This window comes from Mobula hypostoma, chromosome 15 (genome assembly GCF_963921235.1).
Source record: "Mobula hypostoma chromosome 15, sMobHyp1.1, whole genome shotgun sequence".
Taxonomy (NCBI): domain Eukaryota; kingdom Metazoa; phylum Chordata; class Chondrichthyes; order Myliobatiformes; family Myliobatidae; genus Mobula; species Mobula hypostoma.
Genome location: NC_086111.1, coordinates 28,645,701 through 28,667,275, shown reverse-complemented (window position 1 = coordinate 28,667,275; position 21,575 = coordinate 28,645,701). Strand labels below are relative to the sequence as shown.

The following is a 21,575-nucleotide window of genomic DNA, read 5'->3' as shown; positions in this document are numbered from 1 at the left end:
GCCATCGTGTGCGTGTACAGAAGAAGTGACCCCCAACTCTTAGCCGACAGGTTAACTCATGGTATAACGATCTAAAGCAAACTTTTTTTATTCATTTTACTCACTCCCCGCATAATATCATTTATATATTAATACCATAATATCATGTACACAGAGATTCCTCTGTTATCCCGCCACACCGAGGGGCCTGGCTCCCCGTCCTCCCAATGTCACTCCCAAGTTGGTAACGGCACATCAGGAGAGCTCCCAATGCCACCGACTCAAAAAGCAACACACAGAAAATACTGGCGTGCGTGCTACTCCAAATTTCGGCTCTCCCTCTTGTTGTCACCATCGACACAAAGAACAGGTTACCGAAAACCAAATAATTCACCTTACCAATTTCTGTCAGTGCCGAGAGAGAGTTGAACGATGAGAGGGTTAGGGTGGGCACCTGTTTCAGTACCAAATCTACTTTAGTAGCCAACGTTAAATATGACTGAAAAAACCCGAACAGGGTTAACAATCCGCCCGCTATCTAAAGTGATCAGACAACACTGGCAGCACATTTGGTGCAAGTACCTTTCAGAGGTGGATTACATTGCGATCGTAACTCGACAATTAAGTTAGGTGAACTCTCACCACAAATGAACGCTAGAAAAATTCCCTTTAACTTAAGCAGTTTTGTTTAAGATCGCCTCAGAGAGCGAGCTGAACAACTCCAGCTGCTGACTTCAAACCATACCGGCTTACCTTCTGCATCCCCGTGCTCAGATCCATGTGAAACTTCTTACGCAGCACCCTTGTATTTATCGTCCGGATCAGAATCTGTGGCTGCTTCCCCTCCTCTTGTTCTGTTCTAAGTACTTGGATGTTCCGTTTGAGCTTATCAGCTTTAGGAGCACGCCGGTTCCCCAGGTCAATTCAATCTTGCACTAGGCGTCCAGAGGTAGTTTTAAGTTGAGTGGGAGGGCGGGCTTCGGTGGCTGCGGGAGCGAATCACGAGGTGTAGGGGAATGGGATTCCCCGCCTTCCACGGGAGAGAGGGGAGGTCCAGCCCTCACTACCCAACTGGGGTACGCCCGTTCCTCCCAGACCTGACGTCAACACGGGCTGTCAGCTCCCCATTGACCCACTGCCGAAAAAATGTTTGATTCATCTTTTTCAACCCGGCGATGAGGGGTTGTTTCCTGCTTCTTATCATCGACTTTTTCCCATTCAAGGGAATGGCTTCCGGTAATGCCGTCGAGACATAAACACCAACCTGTAAAGTATTTGTTGAATCAATGGACAGGATTGAAAGGAAAACTGTTAGTCAGATTTAAATGCCTCTCTTTTTCGTAGAATAACCCAATTGACTATTCATTCTTGCGCAGCTTTCATGAGACAGCAGAGAACTATGAATCTGCGCGTATTTTGTGATCTTTCACCATCTGATTGGAATGATGATTTTAGTCCCCTGTCGTTAACTCACTGTGCCGAAATGTTTGAGTACCTTCCACAGTTTTCTCGCCCGTCGTAGTATGAATCTTGTGGCATTTCATCCCTGGCCCGATATTTGCTCCACGACTAACGTTACCAACATTCACTCCCACAACACCACCTGACAACCTTAACCTTTACTTAGTTACGTCCTGCCCATAACGCCGCTGATGTTTAGGGCGGCAATGAAAGTCCTCCATCTCTGGTGGTGTTCACGGCTTCTTTCATCATGCCAGTAGCTTCCTCTTGGTTTTCACCACTGTCAGTCTTCGAAGTCCCGAGTGGAGACTCAATAATACCGTCGCACTCAGGTGTGGAAGAACTCCTCACTGCTGCTTCCGTGACAATTTTGTTTTATCGGTCAGGGTTGTTAGCCCCGAACTGAACCCCCGAACCTGGTGGACCACGGGCCTCTATCCTTTAACCTGTTCGGCATGGGTGACCCTACCAAGAAGCAAAGCCCTAATTCCAACCAGCATAGCTCTCAGAATCGCTGAGGCAAGCCTCCAAACCACTGAGAAGGTTGTGGCCCTCTAGGAGAAACAAACTTTGGCACAACCTTTTTCACTCCAATTTCTCCTGGTTTTACATCCACCTGAATATTTTCCTCCCATTTTTACAGCCTTTGGTCTTACCTGCGAAGAGAATTGATATCTCTCATTCTGGAGCTACCTTCAATTATATTCCTGAACTCATAGTTTAGTGTTTTGCCACTGTTGAGTGTGTGATGGATGGAGGCTTATTGTTAATCTCAGCTTTCCACCAGAGCAGCATGACATTTGCAAAGGGTCAGAGTTGTTTATGACAAAGTGAAACTTCTAACCAATTATTGTTGCTCAGCTTCTTGATGTAAACAAGTAAACAGTGAAGTCTTTTAGACCCATGTTTAATGGGGTTATGTCAATTGGCCTGCATCAAACCAGACAATACTGGCTGATTTATTTGCACCATTGTGACTGAGTTAATAGAAGATTTCAGACCGGACTGATTTTATCACTTAGTACATCAAATATGGTCATAGGTATTGCTAATCAATCAATAGTTGGAATATTTGTGTAATCAGGGAGTCAGCCATCACAGCATTAATTTTGGGTATCTGGGATCTCTGTCCCAGAAGCTTTTAGACCATCTGTGTGAATTACTTTGTCCCTGCAAAAGTATCTGGAAAAGCATCATATGCAGATAATGTCAACTGGTAGCAAAACCATATAAATGTCAGAAAGCATTGGGGATTGTTAGGAATAACAAGGAGAATGACACAAAGACAGGGAGATAGAAAGAAAAACAAGAACTCATTGCTCAGTGTTTGATTTCTGTGGAAGACAACTTGTTCATCTGCAACTTGTTGGCGTATTATTTCAGTTCATAAGGATTGTATCTATGTTTGGATATCCATTGTAATTTATAATATTTTGTAATTCGGAAATCTTTTGTAAATCAGAAATCTGCTGTGAGTTTCAAATCTCTTACTCACTCTTCCTTCAGTTAGTCCTGACGAAGGGTCTCAGCCTGAAACGTCGACTGCACCTCTTCCAAGAGATGCTGCCTGGCCTGCTGCATTCACCAGCAACTTTCATGTGTGTTGTGTGAGTTTTAAATATGTGTTAAGAACTGTTTGTCTAAAGTTAAATGCATATCATTAAAAATAAAATAAACTGTGTTTAGCTGGAAGTACCTCCTCCTTGGTAGGAAGCAGGAACCCACTGCTCAAGTAGTTGGTATTGCTCACTGCAGAGTCTAGACAGGGAAGCAACACAATGTAAAACAATTATTTGTCTGAATGGTATCATCAGTTTTAGAGTTTCCAGTATGTCCATATTGATCTGTGAGCAAAATAAAAGGCCTGACCTCACAAAGGGCCTGGCAGGTGAGCAAGCACAAAATTGAAATGTGATTCCTTAACACAAGAGATTCTGTACATATTGGAAATTCAGATTAACTCAAAATGCTGGAAGCACACAGTAGGTCGGGCACCATCTATGGAAAGGAATAAACAGTCGATGTTTCTGGCCAAGACATTTCATCAGGACTGGAATGGAAGGATGAAAAAGCCAGAATGAGAAGTTGGGGGCAGAGGAAGGTGTACAGGCTGTCTGGTAATAGGGCAATGTGGGTGGGGTATGGGGAGTGAAGTGAAAAGCTGGGAGGTGATAGGTGGAAAAGGCAAAAAGCTGAAGAAGGAGTCTGACAGAAGAGAGTGGACCATGGGAGAACAAGAAGGAGAAGGGACACCAGAGGGTTTTGATAGGCAGGTGAGGGGGAAAGGTAAGTGGGGAGCCAGAATGGGGAATTGAAAGTAGAAGAGGGGGAGGGGGAGAACAAATACCGAAAGTCTGAGAAATCAATGTTCATGCCATGAAGGTGGCGGCTACCCAGATGGAATATGAGGTGTTGCTCTTCCAACCTAGTTACAGGGTCTTTTTTTCTCCAGTTTCAAGGGTTGCAGAGTTCATGTGGAGTATCACTAACACAAATTAGTTTGCTGGTCAGATGACTTTGAAACAGGGTGAAAGGTTCCTCATCAGCGTTTATGGACAGCATAGTATATTACAGAGCCAAGCTGGTTAATGCTGATAGGAGGCAATATTGGAGAAAGCACACTGAAATAATTTCCGATAAATATTGGCAGTTCAGATCTTTCGTTGTTTAGTGATGTGGGCAAAGTTTAGTTTATTATGAGGGTTCCTAGAACCAGAGCTTACATTAGAAATCTCTGGGCAAACTAACAAGAAGATAATATCATCTGCCCTCTGTTAGTGTGTAATAAGTTTGTGCAGTTACAAAGGAGCTCCCATTGAGCCCACAGCACAATGGGTAAGTTGATTCAGTCACCACAGGATGCAGTGGTGGGAAAGTATGGCAGGACCATCTACTTTTCTGGGATAGAGAAAAAGCAACAGTAATTTGGCTTTATGTTGTATGCTGGATTAAATGTTTTGTATCTGGCTGAGTGTTGACACTGGCTGATCAAAATGGAAGCAGTCCTGGAATCAATTACTCCTCTGGAAGAAAAACAGGTAACACAGACATTAAAACAAAACTATAAATGAAAGCACAGTGAGACTAGCGATGTATATCTAGGATAGGCAAGGCAGGAAACATCAGACTAGTGCAATAACATATTTATTGCTTATTTATTTACTATTATATCTTCTTGTATTTACTTAATTTGTTTTCTTTTTCCCACTGGTTGAATATCTAAGCTGGTGCTGTTTTTCATTCATTGTATAATGGTTATTATTATATTTTATTATGGATTTATTGAGTATGCCTGCAAGAAAATGAATCTCAGGGTTTTATATTGTCAGATATATGTACTTTTCATAATAACTTTACCTTGAGTTTTGGACCTTGAACACTTAACCTGGAATATGTTGATAAAATGTATTTTGGGATATCCTATGAATTCCAATTTTGGTTAATTTGGCAGTTTATGCACCCTGTGACTTCACTCTTTTTACTGTTGAGATTTAGGTGAAACAGTTGAGAGACTAGGACAAAGAGAACTTTCATATGGAGAAAACCACATCCCCCACTTGTAGTCTGCGCCTTTTGCACATTATCCACATGTTAACATATTGCCACAGTAATGGACAGCAATTTGGCTGAGGTGCTTGGCTGTGTCTTGGGAGTTAAAATCAAGACTTGCATTGTTTCTTTTCTTTCCTCCCTGTGCTTTTATCCTAATGGTTTAGGCAGATCGGCACTGGAATTCTCTTTGGGAGCATTTCTTGCATCATGCTGTCAGCTGCAGAGCTTCCCAACAAAGTGAGCTATTGAAAGATGGGTGTTCTCATTGAATTCAATCCATGGATTTGGATCCTATCATCTTTCCAGAAAAAATATAAAATTCTGCTTTTTGTTTTAACTGCTGCTGCCTAGACTGTAAGGGAATGTTGCCCTGAGACACTAACACTGAGACATTTTACTTTGAATGGATTCAGCAACCCTATTTAGAAAAGATCTTTCATATTCCACATGAATCTTTTCCTGTGGTCATCCTTCTGATAAGAAACTATAGTAGAGGGTAGGAAGTATTTCTGCTTTACTGATTCTAGTCTCTTAACTCAGGGAATGATTACAATGGGTGTGTGGCCTACATCATGTTCCTAACTCTCCTAATTTTGTGAGGAAATGTTCTTAATATTGTGCTGACATCATTCACCTCCTTGAATTGTGGTCCAAGGGAGGTCATGAGTGTTCCCATTTAAATTTGAGTGATTATGAACTGCAATTAAATGGTAAAAATCATTTTAAATGATGATCCATGAAGGTATAGTTTCTATTATGTCAGCTCCAGAGAGGTTGCCATCTAAGACTGTCTTCTAGCTTTAGGAAAGAACCCTTTATATTCACATACCTTGAACTTGATTTTCAAATTCTTCTTTGCAAATGTGCCCTATTTGACTGATTCGGTTTCTTTCATGATTGAATTCCATTCTTATTAAATGAGCCAGAAATGTTTCCCAAAGATTTGCTGCTTTGCTTCCTTTAATACTGGGACACATAGGTCAATTGTAGTTGAAGATGAGCCCAGGTGCTTATGTCTTATTCTTTTCATTCCACTCAAGCAAAACCAAAATCAGAGCATTGGGCAAACATATGGTTGAGAATATGTCTATTCTCCATATTTTTTGCTGGCTTTTATAAAGGGAATGTATTAGTAATAAATTAGCAGTCTATGAAGGCATCGGGTGCCAAATTCTGGAGCTTTAAAACTTAAACTGAACATCTTTGTTCCTCATGCCATAGTTTGAAGGACAAATGTTTTGTTTTTAGAGATACAACACAGCACAATGAGTCCATGATGCCCAATTACATCCATGTGACCAAATAACCTACTAACCATAAAATGAGGTAGGAAACCGGATCACCTATAGGAAATCATGCAGTCAGAGGAGAATATACAAACTCCTTATAGATAGTGGTAGAATTAAGCTTGGGTTTCAGATGTTGTAATAGCGTTCCTATAACCCCTATGCTACTATGCTGTCCCAACTTGGTGTCCAAAATTTATTTTTAGAATGAAGGAACAGCTTGATGTTTCCAAGTCAACTTGGAGGAAAAGCCATAAATTACGGTGTTCATTTTCATTTGCTACCCTTAACTACTTTGGTGGTAGAGGTTGTAGATTTAAGAAGTGCTGTTGGAGTAAGTTTGATGAATAACTGCAGTGTATTCTGTAGATTTTACATAGTGCAGGCTCTATGTATTTGTGGCAGAGAGGATGAATATTTTGGATGGATTGTTACCTACTGGATGGTGGAGAGCCTTCTTGAAGGTGATCCAAACTGCATTCATCTAGGCAAATAGATTGGATTCCATTACACCTGACTTGTACCTCATAAATGATAGAAAAAGCCTCAGGGTATCAGGAGAAGAGTACCCAGCCCCTGACCTGCTCTTGTTGCCATGGGTTTTATGTAGCTGGTCATGTTGGATGTTTGTATTCTGATCGATATTCACTCTTTGGTTGTTTGCTGATTTTGGCTTTCTAAACAGCAGCTGCCACTTTTAAGATCAAACAGTTGTAAGTAATCTTAGAACTTAAATTTCATTGTTTAACATCTGGTCATAAATGTGAGTCAGTCTTCAGTTCTTAAAATATAAATGGAAATCAATAATCAGATTGAAGTGAAGAAAAGCTTTGCAAACAAGCTCTATTTATAGCACAGATGCTCTGTTTGTGAGAAGTAAAATGTAACTCACTGCACCTGCTTTATTGCTGCTCAAGATGCTGTATAAGTCAATGGGTTGTTTAATTTAGGTTGTTTCAAAACAGACAACCTGACTCTTAAGTTATTAGTTCAAGGAAGCTTGCAGACCAGATGGAAACAACCGCTTGACATTTCAGATAACTGATGTGTTATAGTTATTTTTTTATGTACTTAGAGAATTTAGTTTTACAGCATTAATTGTGAACTGAATATTAAGCTGAAATCTGTGTCTCCAAGATGCATTTGTGTTGAAAGGATATCCAAAGAAATATCATATGTGTGTGAAGTCACTCAAATAGTAACCAGTAAAAGAAGAATACAGGGATTGGTTGTTGCACAGGGAGCCACTTCAGCTTCCCCGATACAAACTCCCCATCAAGCTTTTGTACTTCATTCAGAGCTTGCAGGCAGTATGCACCATGCCTCCAGCTGATGCCGAAGGAATTCTGAAGTGGCTACTGCAGAATGGCAGACGGTTACAGGCCTTCTAGGCCAGTGATACTCTAGACACTAGACACTAGACACTGGAATACTACAGAACAGTACAGGCCCTTCTGTCCTTGATGTTGTGCCGACCCATATATTCCTTAAAAAAGTACTAAACCCACACTACCCCGTAACCCTCTATTTTTCTTTCATCCATGTGCCTGTCCAGGAGGATCTTAAATACCCCTAATGTTTTAGCCTCCACCACCATCCCTGGCAAGTCATTCCAGGCACCCACAACCATCTGTGTAAAAAACTTACCCCTGATGTCTCCCCTAAACCTCCCTCCCTTAACTTTGTACATATGTCCTCTGGTGTTTGCTTTTCATGCCCTGGGAAACAGGTGCTGGCTATCCACCCTATCTATGCCTCTCATAATCTTGTAGACCTCTATCAAGTCCCCTCTCATCCTTCTATGCTCCAAAGAGAAAAGTCCCAGCTCTGCTAACCTTGTCTCATAAGACTTGTTTTCCAATCCAGGCAACATCCTGGTAAATCTCCTCTGCACCCTCTCCATAGCTTCCACATCCTTCCTATAATGAGGTGACCAGAACTGAACACAATACTCTAAGTGTGATCTCACCAGAGATTTGTAGAGTTGCAACATGACCTCTCTACTCTTGAACTCATTCCCCCTATTAATGAAACGTAGTATCCCATAGGCCTTCTTAACCATGCTATCAACCTGTGCAGCGACCTTGAGGGATGTACGGACTTGAACCCCAAGGTCCCTCTGTTCATCCACACTCTTAAGTAACCGACCATCAACCCTGTACTCAGCCTTCTGGTTTGTCCTTCGAAAATGCATCACCTCACACTTATCCAGATTGAACTCCATCTGCCACTTTTCTGCCCAATTCTGCATCCTGTCTATATCCTCTTGTAACCTTCGACAACCTACAGCTTCGTCCACAACTCCTCCAATCTTCGTGTCATCGACAAACTTATCACCCATCCTTCCGCCTCTTCATCCAGGTCATTTATAAAAATCACAAAGAGTAGGGGTCCCAGGACAGATCCTTATGGCACTCCACTATTCACTGACCTCCAGGCAGAATACTTTCCTTCCACTACTACCCTCTGCTTTCTTCCTTTAAGCCAATTTTTTTATCCAAACAGCCAAGGTTCCACTGATCCCATGCCTCATGACTTTCTGAATGAGTCTCTCGTGGGGGACCTTGTCAAAAGCCTTGCTAAAATCCATGTAGACCACATCTACCACCCTACCCTCATCAATTTCTTTTGTTTCCTCTTCAAAAAACTCAATTAGGCTCGTAAGGCACGATTGTTCTTTCACAAAGCCATGTTGACCATCCTTGAGTAGACTCTACTTCTCCAAGTGCCCGTAGATCCTATTCTTAAGAATCCTTTACAATAGTTTGCAGACCACTGATGTAAGACTCACCGGTCTATCATTCCCAGGATTCTCCCTATTACCTTTTTTTAAACGAGGGAACTACATTTGCCATTCTCCAATCCTCCAGCACCTCCACTGCAGCCAAAGAGGATTCAAAGATCATAGCTACGGCTCCAGCGATCTCTTCTCTCACTTCCCACAGCAACCTGGGGTATATCACTTCCAGCCCTGGAGGCTTATCAATCTTGATGTTTTTAAGAATATCCAACACTTCTTCTTCCTTAATCTCCACATTGTCCAGCACACAGGCCTGTTCTAGTTCGACCTCATCCTGATCAAGGTCCTTTTCACTTGTGAATACTGAAGCAAAGTATTCATTTAGGACCTTTCCAACCTCCTCCGCCTCCAGGCACATTTTGCCTTCTTTATCCTTTAGCGGCCCCACCTTCATTCTTGTCATCCTTCTGTTCTTCACATACGCATAGAACGCCTTGGGGTTCTCCTTAATCCTACATGCCAAGGCCCTCTCATGCCCCCTTCAAGTTCTCCTAAGTCCTTTTTTAAAGCTCCTTCCTGGCTACCCTATACTTCTCATGAGCCCCTCCTGTTTCCTGCCTCTTATATCTAACATATGCTTCCTTCTTCCTCTTAACGAGTTGCCTCACGTGTTTCGTCAGCCACAGTTCCCTTTTCCTACCATTTTTTCCTTGTCTCAGTGGGACAAACCTATCCTGAACCCAGCACGTGGTCCCTACACTTCCTCCACATTACTCCTGTGCTTTCACCCTTGAACATTTGTTTCCAATTTACTCTTGCTAGTTCCCGCCTCATCCCTTCATAGTTAGCCCTTCCCCAGTTAAGCCCTTTCCCATGTTGTCTGTTTTTATCCCTTTCCATGGCTATGCTGAAGCTAAGGGAGTTGTGGTCACTCTCACCAAAATGCTCCCCCACCAAGAGGTCTGCCACCTGACCAGGTTCATTACCCAGAACTAGATCCAGTATGGCCTCTCCTCTCGTTGGCCGGTCCACATACTGTGTCAGGAATCCTTCTTCAACACATCTGACAAATTCAGTCCCATCTATCCCCCTTGCAGTCAGGAGGTGCCAGTCAATAAGAGGGAAGTTGAAATCACCCATAACTACAACCCTGTATTTCCTGCACTATTCTAAAATCTGCCTGCTTATCTGCTCCTTGGTGTCCCGAGGGCTATTTGGGGGCCTATAGACTACTCCCAGCACAGTGATTGATCCCTTCCTATTTCTGACTTCCACCCACACCGACTCAGTGGACACTCCCTCTGCAGTGTCCTCCCTTTCTATAGCCGTGATACTATCCCTGACCAGTAATGCTACTCCCCTCCTTTTCTACCTCCCATCCTATTCCTTTTAAAACACCTAAACCCCAGTACCTGCATCAGCCAATCCTGCCATTCCTCCAGCCAAGTTTCAATAACAGCCACAACATCGTAGTTCCACATACTGATCCATGCTCTAAAATCATCCCCTTTATTCCTAATACTCCAAGTGTTGAAATAGACACATTTCAACCCCTCTAACTGGCTACATTTATGTTTTGTCCCCTGCCTGTCCTCCCTCACCAACTCAGAACACATAGCATATTCCCATAACTCCCCATTGTTTTGGTAGCACCTCCACATGAGTGTGGAAATCCATATTAGAGATATGTGTGGGTTTATGAACAAATAAATGGTGCTGATATTCCAGAAGATTTAGTACTGTATTGAGTAAAATATTCAAAAGCCAGGGCTTAATAACAGATTATAAGATCAGGGAACAAATGGCAAGGGCAGGCTGAGACCTAGTTCATCCTATAATGTTACCCCTTTATCCTAGTGAAGACCTCTGGACCATGTGCAGAATTGCCCTTAATCAACACCTTGACCGATTTCAGGCTGTTGAAGAGATCCTGCGTACTCACATGGTGGTAGCAGGGTTACCACTCGTTCCCACACAAGGGTAACAACATGCCAGTGCAGAGTCCTCCGCTTTTCCTTTTTCCTCTAAAGGGAATGTAGGGTTGGTAAAAAAAAAAAGCATCAAACCAAACTTATTCCTCGGGCTGATCACATTTACAGTGTGCTCCTACACGAGCCCCTCGGCAGTGAAGACGTAATCAACAAGCCAAGCAAGTTCCCTGCCTTAGGACAACCTCCGTGGCTAGTCATGAGACCTTTAGCTGCACCTCCTTTGTTTGGGAAAGAAAGTCGTAGACCAAAATTCTCGTTCCAGGACTGAGGGCACATTCAGAGGTCCTACAAACATTATGGAGGAGAGTATGAAACTGAGCATACACCACGAGACCTGTCTCATCCTTCACCCTCTAGGTATATGAAGGGACAGGACCCATCCCAAACATCCACTCCCTCCCCTGCAGCTCAGGGAAAATAAAGTATAAAGGGGAAGGCTAACATTAATATAATAAAAACTGCACAGGAGAATTTCAGCAACAACTCTACTCAAAATTTTCCATCTGGCCAACAGGCATACGTAGACTCGCTTTTCCATATGCTAAGGCTTGTATTTTTGGTAAAATTCAACCTCACCATGTTGAAACTACAGACATTACAACAAATCCTGCAAAGACTGACATGGAAAAGTATAAATCTTGCATGGATCTGGCCAAACACTTCTGGTTACACTCACTTTTTGAAAGTGACAGGAAGAGGCAATGTTATTAACATTATAGAATCTCAACTCTGTTGTACAAAAGTAGATTTTCTAGGTACGACAGTTACCCTGAAGTTAGACAAAATGTCAATCAAGTAAGTTATCCAAACACCATAAAAGCCATTCACTTAGCCTTAGATCTATTGAATTATGCTATAGCTTTCATATCTGAATATGCTCAGTTGTTAGAACCATTTTATGTCAGATGTAAACCAAAAATATTAAAACCTTTTTGTTTTTACCTCAGAAAATTATGAGACACTAGAGAAATTGATGAATACAGTTCAATAAGCAATAGAGATCCGGAAAAGAGACCGAACAAAATCTCCTGTTCTGCAAATTCATGTTTCTCCAAAAACCACTGTAGCCATCTGCTATAATATGAGAGAAGAAGCGCAAGCCCCTGTACACTATGCCTCATATGATTTCACCTCAACAGAACAGAAACTTCTTGACTTAATATAATATCTTACTATGCTATTGCAGGTACTCATTTCAGAAAGGCCACTGCAAAGAGACACATCAATTATTATGCCAGTAGAGTTGGCGGTTTTGAGAAATGAAAGCAAATTTCCAACAAATTATTAGAGAGCTACCATGACTGGATATGGGAAAAGACAAATACTTTTACACGATGACACCTTAAAGTGGGAATACATTCCTGAGAGCTAGGACTTACAAACTCTAACTGTCATGAAAGATACAGAACCATCTTCTCTATGAAATCCTTCAGAGCACAATTGTCAAATAAGGATGGATCAGCGGATAAAATACAGGAAGATGGATCCACTCAATTATAATCCCTGTTCCTGATTATAAGAGGAAAGTTTTTCTTGGAAACTGAATTGGAACTAGGAGTTGCAAGTGCATCCTTTAGGGAAACATATTTGCAGTCATCATCCTCAATTTGCAGAGGCTAAAGCCCTAGAATTATGTCTAAAACAGGTAAATACAATAGAGCAGTCTTGATATGTGCTGACTCTGATTATGTTAGGAATGCGGCAGAAAGAGATCTTCCATCTGCTCAAATACCGGATAGAGAACATACAGAGGTAAACTGCTCCTACATTTGTCCAAGTGGAAGTATATTTGTGAATTATTATTGACTAGACTATTAGTACAGGTGTTACACATCCCAGGACATACTGTAGGCCTCTTACACAGCTATGTGTAGTAGTTAGCCAATAAAAAAGTGAAACAAGCTGTCAGGATAGACCTTACTATGGTAAGGAAGGCCAGGGTTTTAGCAGTAACTAAGCAACAAATAAGGAGTATCTCGGATGATGTTTTAAGCATTCTGCTAGATACTACTAAACCTAGTTCGGTAGGATTTCCAACATGGTACAAATATGAAGCTGATGGTGAAAGTAAGGTTTGAGTATGCCATCCATAAAGATAAGAAGCAAATACCTCCTGCCCAGAAGTAGGAAGCACTGATTCAAGAAGCCTGCCAAGGATTCAGACATAATCTTGGTGATAGACAAACCACGCCAGGAGAATTAACCATGGCCTTACATATTGAGTGATTATAAGCAATTAATTTTCAAATTTTAAAGAATGTCTGGTCTATAATAAAGGAGCAGTCACAAGACCAACTCTGATAAGACAAACAAAACCAACTGCACTAACGCAGGTGAGGCAAATTGATTATGTAGGCCTATTTCTGGCATCCCAAGGCAACCCACCTTAACGGAAGCCTAATAAGTATATTCTTGTGCTAATTCGTACAGGATATACGTTATTAGTCTCCACGACTTCTTGTACTGAGAACACAACTGTAGCAGCACTCCAAAACTCTATATTCCCATATGCTGGCACCCCTGCATACATGCTGACTGGGGGTCTTCCTTCAGTGATAAAGGCTTTCAAGCCATGTGTGAATATAGAGGCATACAAGTGGAGGACAACTACAATCGAGTGGCATGGCAGAGCAAAGAAATCGAGAGATTAAGGAGGCAGAGAAGGCTACACCTGTCCCTGAAGCGCAAATGTCCGTAAACAAAGGGCTTATTGTGAAAATAGAAGTACGTAAGAATGTTACGCTTTATTTTTTTAATCTACAATGTCCGCCTAAATACACCCCTGATCACTAACTCAGGCTAACCTTTGCCTACACCCAATACAACTCTCCTTAAGGAATTGAGAGAGTTTATAGGAATTCAGGAAAAAAAGCAAAAGAACCTAACAGGACAATTTGGAGACAGGAAAAGTGGACTGGATCCAAAAAAAGAACTTCCATAAAAATAATTCCGATCCTAGTTTCCATCCTAACTGGAAACCTCCTTGTCTCATTACCCAGGTTCTCAATGACAGAACTGTGCTAATCGAGACCAGGAGGGGAAAAAGGCTATAAGTAAAACTGTCATGCCATGATCATACTGAATGGCGGTGCAGGCTTGAAGGGCCGAATGGCCTACTCCTGCACCTATTTTCTATGTTTCTATGTCACCATAAGTAACATCAAACCAGCCCCAGAAAGAGTGGAATCCTTATACTAGGTGCATGAGTCCACCACAAAACCCCTACGTGCCAACGGGAATTGGGGGAGCTGTTGAGATGCATTGAAAAGATAAAGCACATATTTAGACCTGAAAAGCATTGAAAAAATTCCTGTTCATTTAAGGAAGATCTTAAAGACACATTGCCCAATAACACATGCAGATTGCGTTGTTGTTTTCAGAGTTAGAAAGATTCAAACTCCAGGAATAAATATTGCGCTTGTTATATTTCAATTTTAATGTATGTTCTAAAATAATAGTGTTCTGTGCTGAAATACTGACCATTTGCTTTTTCGCAGATGAAGTCGCATTTACTATCAAAATTGTCTCATCTGCCCCAGACATTCCTTAAACTTAATGATTCAGAGAATATTAGATTAAGGAGATCCAATCTACAGAACAGCTTTGAATTGGTGGACTGGACTGTATTCAGGGATTCATCTTTGAGTCTGAATGAGTACACCACAGCTGTCACTGATCATTAAAACCTGTGGGGATGATTGTCTGCCTATAAGAACTGACTGCACATAAGCAAATCAAAAGCCGTGGATGAACCAGGAGGTTCATAGGCTTCTGAGGGCCAGGTCTGAGGCATTCAAGTCTGTAGACCCAGGGCTATACAAGAAAACCAGGTATGACTTACGGAGGGCTATCTCAAGAACAAAGGAACAATTTGGAGGGAGAATCGCATGCAGGGTTTGCCGAACATTACTTCCTGCAAAGCAAAACCTAACATCACGAATGGCAATGATGCCTCACTCCCAGATCAGCTCAACACCTTTTATGCATGCTTTGAAAGGGAGAATAAAACTACAGCTATGAGGATCCCTGTAGCACCAGTGACCCTGTGTTCTCTGTCTCTGAGGCCGTGTCAGAATGTCTTTCAAAAGGGTGAACATTCACAAGGAGACAGGCTCCAATGAAGAACTCGGTAGAGCTTTGAAAACCTGTGCCAAAAAACTGGCAAGTGCATTCAACAACATTTTCGATCTCTCATTGCTGCTGTCAGAATTTCCCACCTGCTTCAAATGGGCAACAACAATACCAGTGTCTGAGAGCAGAGTGAGCTACCTGGTGACTATCATCCAGTAGCGCTCCTATCTACAGTGATAAAGTGCTTTGAGAGGTTGGTATTGGCTAAAGTTAACTCACGTCTCAGTAAGGACCTTGACCCACTGCAATTTTTCCATCATCACAATAGGTCTACGGCAGATGCGATCTCATTAATGCTCCATGAGGCCTTGGATCACCCGGACAATACAAATACCTATGTCAGTTTTTTACACAGTCATTCCTACAATTCTGATCAAAAAGCTCTAGAAACTGGGCCTCTGTACCTCCTTCTGCAACTGGATTCTCGACTTCCAAACCGGAAGACCACAATCTGTGTGGATTGGAAATAACATCTCCATCTGGCTGACAGTCAAGTTAGATATGGGCCTTGTGGCTGAAGGGATCAGGGGGTATGGGGGGAAGGCTGGTACAGGGTTCTGAGTTGGATGATCAGCCATGATCATACTGAATGGCAGTGCAGGCTCGAAGGGCCGAATGGCCTACTCCTGCACCTATTTTCTATGTTTCTATGTTTCTATGTTTCAACACTGGCACACCTCAGGGATGTGTGTTTAACCTACTGCCCTACTCTCTCTAAACCCATGGACTGTGTGGCTAGGCACAGTGCAAATACCATCTATAAATTTGCTGATGATACAACTATTGTTGGCAGAATTTCAGATGGTGATGAGAGGGCGTACAGGAGTGAGATACATCAGCTAGTCAAGTGGTATCGCAGCAACAACTCAATGTCAGTAATCCCAAAGAACTGATTGTGAACTTCAGAAAGAGTAAGTGAATGGAACACACACCAGACCTCATAGAGGGATCAGAAGTGAAAGTGTGAGCAATTTCAAGTTCCTGGGTGACAATATCTCTGAGGACCTATCCTGGGCCCAACGTATCGACACAGCTACAAAGAAGGCACAACAGCAGTTGTATTTCATTAGGGATGTCACCTAAAACACTCAAAAACTTCTACAGATGTATCATGGAGCGCATTCTAACTGGCTGCATCACCATGAGGTATGGGGAGTGCCACTGCACAAGACTGGAATAAGCTGCAGAGACTTTTAAACTTAGTCATCTCCATCATGGGCACTAGCCTCCAGGACATCTTCAAGGAGCGATGCCTCAAAAAGGCAGCACCCAGCATTAAGGAGTCCCATCACCCAGGACATGCTCTGTTCTTATTATACCATCAAGAAGGAGGTACAGCAGCCAGTAGGCACACACTCAACAACTCAACAATTCAGCAGCAGCCTCCTTCCCTCTGCCTCCTGATTTCTGAACCCATGGGCACTACCTCACTACTTTTTTAAAATGTTTTACTTTGCACTACTTATTTAATTTAACTATTTAATGTATCTGTATACTGACTGTAATTCAGTTTTTTTTTCTCTAATGTCATGTATTGCATTTTACTGCTGCCATACACAAAGACAACAAATTTCATGACCATTGCCGGTGATATTAAACCTGATTCTAATTCTGATTCTGAGAATAATGATGATTCTAATTTAACTATCACTAAATGGCCCTTACCTCTTGGCCAAATATATAAACTAACACACTGGAACCCTTAATTGTTCCAGTCCACTTAAACATTTACTATTTCCACATTGCAGGTGAAATGAGCATAGATAGATGGGGAGGCAAAGAATCACTTTGAGAGATGATTAATAATAACACCCTAACAAAACCGAAAGAATCCAGCCCAGATATTGAAGGTAAACTAATAGAGGGGTTCCTTGACATGGATCCCTCTACACTTAAAGAAAAGTATATGCACTGTTAGTTATTGACTGGTCCCTCACATGGGAACATGATATTGGAATTGTTAAACTAAAGCATTGTGAAAACTCCCATTTTTATAATGCAGATTTCTCCATTAGACAGATGTCATTATTGGCAATGAGTATATGAACACACATGATACAAAGATTTAAGATATATCCATTTCTCCAACTATGGCCACTATTCCACTTCCTTGTTAAATGTCACTGTAACATGACAAATTTCTGAATTTCTGGGTTATGTTCTAAATGGTTCATTGAAGCCCTTGATCTGTGGGAGGATAAGATGGAAAAATGAAAAATAAAAGAAGATGTTTACTTCCCTGGTCAATTTAAACTGATAAGTCCAATAAGTTTTTTTTAGTGATTTTCGTCCCATAGACTATTGTATCTACCCAGATTTCCTGTTAGCCCTTAACCAAACAGTCATGAATAATTCATGCTGTCGTGGAAAAAAAACCTTACAATGAAAATTAGTTCAGAACTATTGGTGTCCTTATGAATTTAATCATATTTTAGGTGGACTTTGACTACAAGTTGGAAAACGGGAAAAGAAGCTTATAACAGATGTTACTGTTGGAGACCAATTGATAAATCTGAATTTTTGGGTTACCGGGAAAACATCCAAACAGACAATGTTACATACACAGACAAGCTTTCAATTACAAGTGTATATGCAGTTGCATGGTGTTACCATAAACAGGCAGAGAGAAAAAATGATTTGGTCCTAGATAATGTTCATGATTTAAATAAAATATTATAGTAAAGCTGTCTGCACAGCCATGCCTGGAGAGTGCTCACTTTCATAATAGCACTGATGTGATCCTTTGGTTCACTTAGAGAGTGGAAATTTCTGATGACAGAATTTGTTCAGACATACTGAGGACCATACAATTTTTAATGTTTATAAAGGCAATGACCTTTGGAGCAATTTGATTATTTAATCTATGTTGATATCTCACAATAGAAACACAATGAATCCAGTTTTAAGGAACGATTTATGAGAGATGCAACAATGAATATTCTATAAGGACTTGATATTCAGTGACAATGGCTGGAAGAAGCTCAGACAAATTAAAAGAATATGTCTTGATACATGATGAGAGTAACTGAACTGACACGGTCAGATGTGTGGGGCACACAAGTTTCACAAGTTTCCTTTGCAGATTCATACTAAGCCTCTGATTGGCTTGTTGCTCTTGCTAAAACAGAAGCAAAAACTTTTCCAGCTATTGCACATTTACCTGCAGTACTATGGGTTATCTCTTGTAAGACTATGTCTGCTTTGCTATACACTGCTTTGTACTCACCTCCTTATCTATTCCTCTGGTTCATCCTCGACCCCGAAAGAGTGAAGAGCAGGGACTGTTCTGATCATGTTATCATTGCTCCTCTCCTTTTCCTAGTCTGGATCACTAACATTGTGTATGGGTAAGCATGTTTCTCACCTCATCTTGGGGGGTGGGGGGTTTTGGGATGTATGTCATGGACAGTTGGTCTAATAGCACAATCCCATGGAAAGATGAGTGGACGAGCATTATTTTTTTGTTATCCATTTGGATATTACATTTTAACGTTCTAAACTGGGTAACTTTTTATATATATGGTTTTTAAGATTTTATATAATGTACTTTATAGATGTGTTGTTCATTGTTAATGAACAGCACTCTAAATTATAGTTTACACCTTTGACTATAAAACCATCTATCTTAATGTAGTTTGTTTGTGATGTTATTCAATGGTAAAAAACTTACAAAGAGGAGTAAGGTAGCTATCCCTGAGGAACGCCATACTCTTGATAACATTTTACCTATTTTCCTGTGATTTCCTTGGAAAAAGCAATGCAATCCTCAAGCACCTGAGGTTTTATGAAGCATTATATTGGCACAAGGTCGAGCTGTTTCAATGTATTTTACTTACTATTTGGGTATAAGCATATAATGTGTATGTGTTACTCCTACAATATAATTAGGATCACTAAGCCTACCAATATTGCTACTCATGTTATATTTAATGTTATTAGAATTATTTGTATATTTGGCTGATAAAATCACATGGTCTGACAGAACAGACTGAACTGCCTTGTTCAGTTAGTTTTCTGGGAAAACACAAAAATTAGGAAGATGTGTCAATTTTTCTCAGTCAGGGGAAACCCTTAGCAAAGTAAAAGGGAGAAGACCTGAACAATTATATCCAGAGTTCAGAATCACGAAAATGTGAAGAAACTTACGCATATGGTATGTTTGGTGTCAGAATGTTAAATTACAGCACACCGATGGGTGTTCACTCCCATAGGAGGAACATAACCAACCCTTATGTTTATTTCTGGGAGCTTAGAATTAAAGGTAAATACAGAATCCTCAACATGAGAACTGTTTACTTTCTTACTTTTATAAATGTTTCATTTTATCTGTATATTATTATATTGTGAATTTATGCAGCTGATGGAAATAATTTTCTATATTTAAAATGTGGGATTACTAACCCACAGGCTAAAGAAGACAGCGATGCATGATCAGTAACTTGCTTACAAAACTCGTTTTCAGTAAAGCCGTGCACTGAATCAAAAGCAAAGTGAAAACCCTGTGAAAGAAATGCACTATCTTCGGCTTATTGAGGGACATTGCCAGCTGACCAGATGAACCAATAGTAACAGGGACGGTGATTCAAACTTGTGTCAAGGAAATGGCAAGAACTGCTTTTGGGGAAGAAAATTTTAAAGACGGACTAATATTGACATATCATATGGAAATTGATTCATTGTTGTTATGTGTTTATGGACAATTACAATGGTGACATTTCTTTGGAGTTTGGGAAATATGTGCAACTGAGATCGATGAGGTGAATACTCTAATAAGAAAATCACCCAAAATTCTCAACATTGGGATGTCCTCAATGAGTTATTTAAGCATTGGATTGAAGAGATCCTTTCTAGTACTGGTAACCTCCTGGAAAGGATGGAGGAGTGATACTCTGTTTCCACGAGGAGTCTTGACAGGAATCTTGATCTTGAAACTGATGTCCAAAGGAAGAAATTGGGTTAGCAATCTTCTAATAATGGGGAGTGTGATAGATATTTACTCCTTGGTTGTTTGCTAATCTCAATTTTCTAATTGCAGATTAGAAAGATCAAAGGGTTGTAAGTAAACTTCCAACTAATATTTCATTGTTTAACTTCTGGTTCTAAATGGTAGTCACTCTTCAGTTCTAAAAATGTAAATGGAAAGCAGTAATCAGCTTTAAGTCAACACTGTGGCTGGACTTCTATTGTGACGCTGTCACGCTAAAACTGATGCTGTAAGATTCTCTTTCACAGTCTAAAGATGTACTGGTTGCTAGGTTAATTGGTTGTTCTAAATTGTCCTGTGATTAAGTTAGGATTAAATTGTGGTGTTGCTGGAAGGGCCTATTCTATGCTGCACCCCAATAAATAAATAAATAAGAGATTGCATAAATGTAAATTTTCTATATATTATTCTTTGTCTCTCTCTTCTCCAGTGTTAACTTGTTGGAATGAGTCAGTGAATGTATGATCCAGTCACTTACGAGGAAGTGTTTTCTTTGGTCCTGGAGCTTCACAGCTGACATTAAACTAAGAGCTTTCCATTTGTCATGTGACTATTCATTGTTGCTCCCTTGAGCCATGTATGGGTGGGCCATTTGTTGACTTACTCGCATTTATGGATAATTGGACAGATGATTAACTATCAGGGTACAGCTTAGCAGCTAGAACTCAACCTTATCCCTTGAAGTTCTCTCCAAGAATCTGGCAGAAATGGAGGGAAGGGTAAGTAAAGAAAATTAAAAAGTCAGGCCTATAGAGAAATACATGCATGTAGAAAAAGGGGTGGCAAAAGTGCACAGAGCCATCGAGTGGGAGACGACAGAATGTCACATAAGGTTACTGAAGTGAGAGAGAGGAATAGAGAGATGTAGGGAGATGGAGAAAAGACTAAGGGAGCGAAAAGACCACAAAGGATATACAAGAATGACAATGCAAAATAGTGAGGTGCAATTAACACTGCAGGCAATTCAACACTTTGTCAGAGCTTCTTGGCAGTGATTTCAGTAATCATTACTGGCATACTTTGCAGGTATTGAGAGGAGGGTAGTAGAAAACAGGGTTTATTGTGGTTTTGTGTGTGTGTATGTAAGGGGGAGAGAGAGAGAGAGAGTGACAAAGAGTCAGATAAGAAAAAGAAAGAGTGAATATGTTTCAAGAATATGCTTTTTTGCACTGCAGGCTGTCTTTTGGACCTTCTCTGCTGGCATTCAATATGTGGCAGAAATTTTGTGGATGACAGCCTGTGGTCTGACTGGTCCATAACAACACATTCCCAGTTCTCCAACTTTCTGATAAAAATCAGTTTTCTTTTGAGAGAAAACAAACTCAAGTGATTTCCAATAGTCTATCAAGAATATCAAGTGTTGTAGTTACTTGTAAGGTTGATGCACTACAGAAAGCAATACCAAAGCTGTCCCCTGGTGAAAATATAACTGCAATAGTTACGATGATTGA

General features: G+C 40.8%; 1 protein-coding gene across 1 annotated transcript in view; it reads right to left on the bottom strand.

Annotated features, from left to right (window-relative positions):
• Positions 1 to 953, bottom strand: part of lmcd1 (LIM and cysteine-rich domains 1) — a 67,468-nt gene extending 66,515 nt beyond the window's left edge. The window contains exon 1 of the mRNA XM_063068384.1: positions 733 to 953. Within this exon, the coding sequence (XP_062924454.1) occupies positions 733 to 759 (27 nt within the window). The 5' untranslated portion in view covers positions 760 to 953. The remainder of the gene's footprint in view (positions 1 to 732) is intronic.
• Between the last annotated feature and the right edge of the window lie 20,622 nt (positions 954 to 21,575).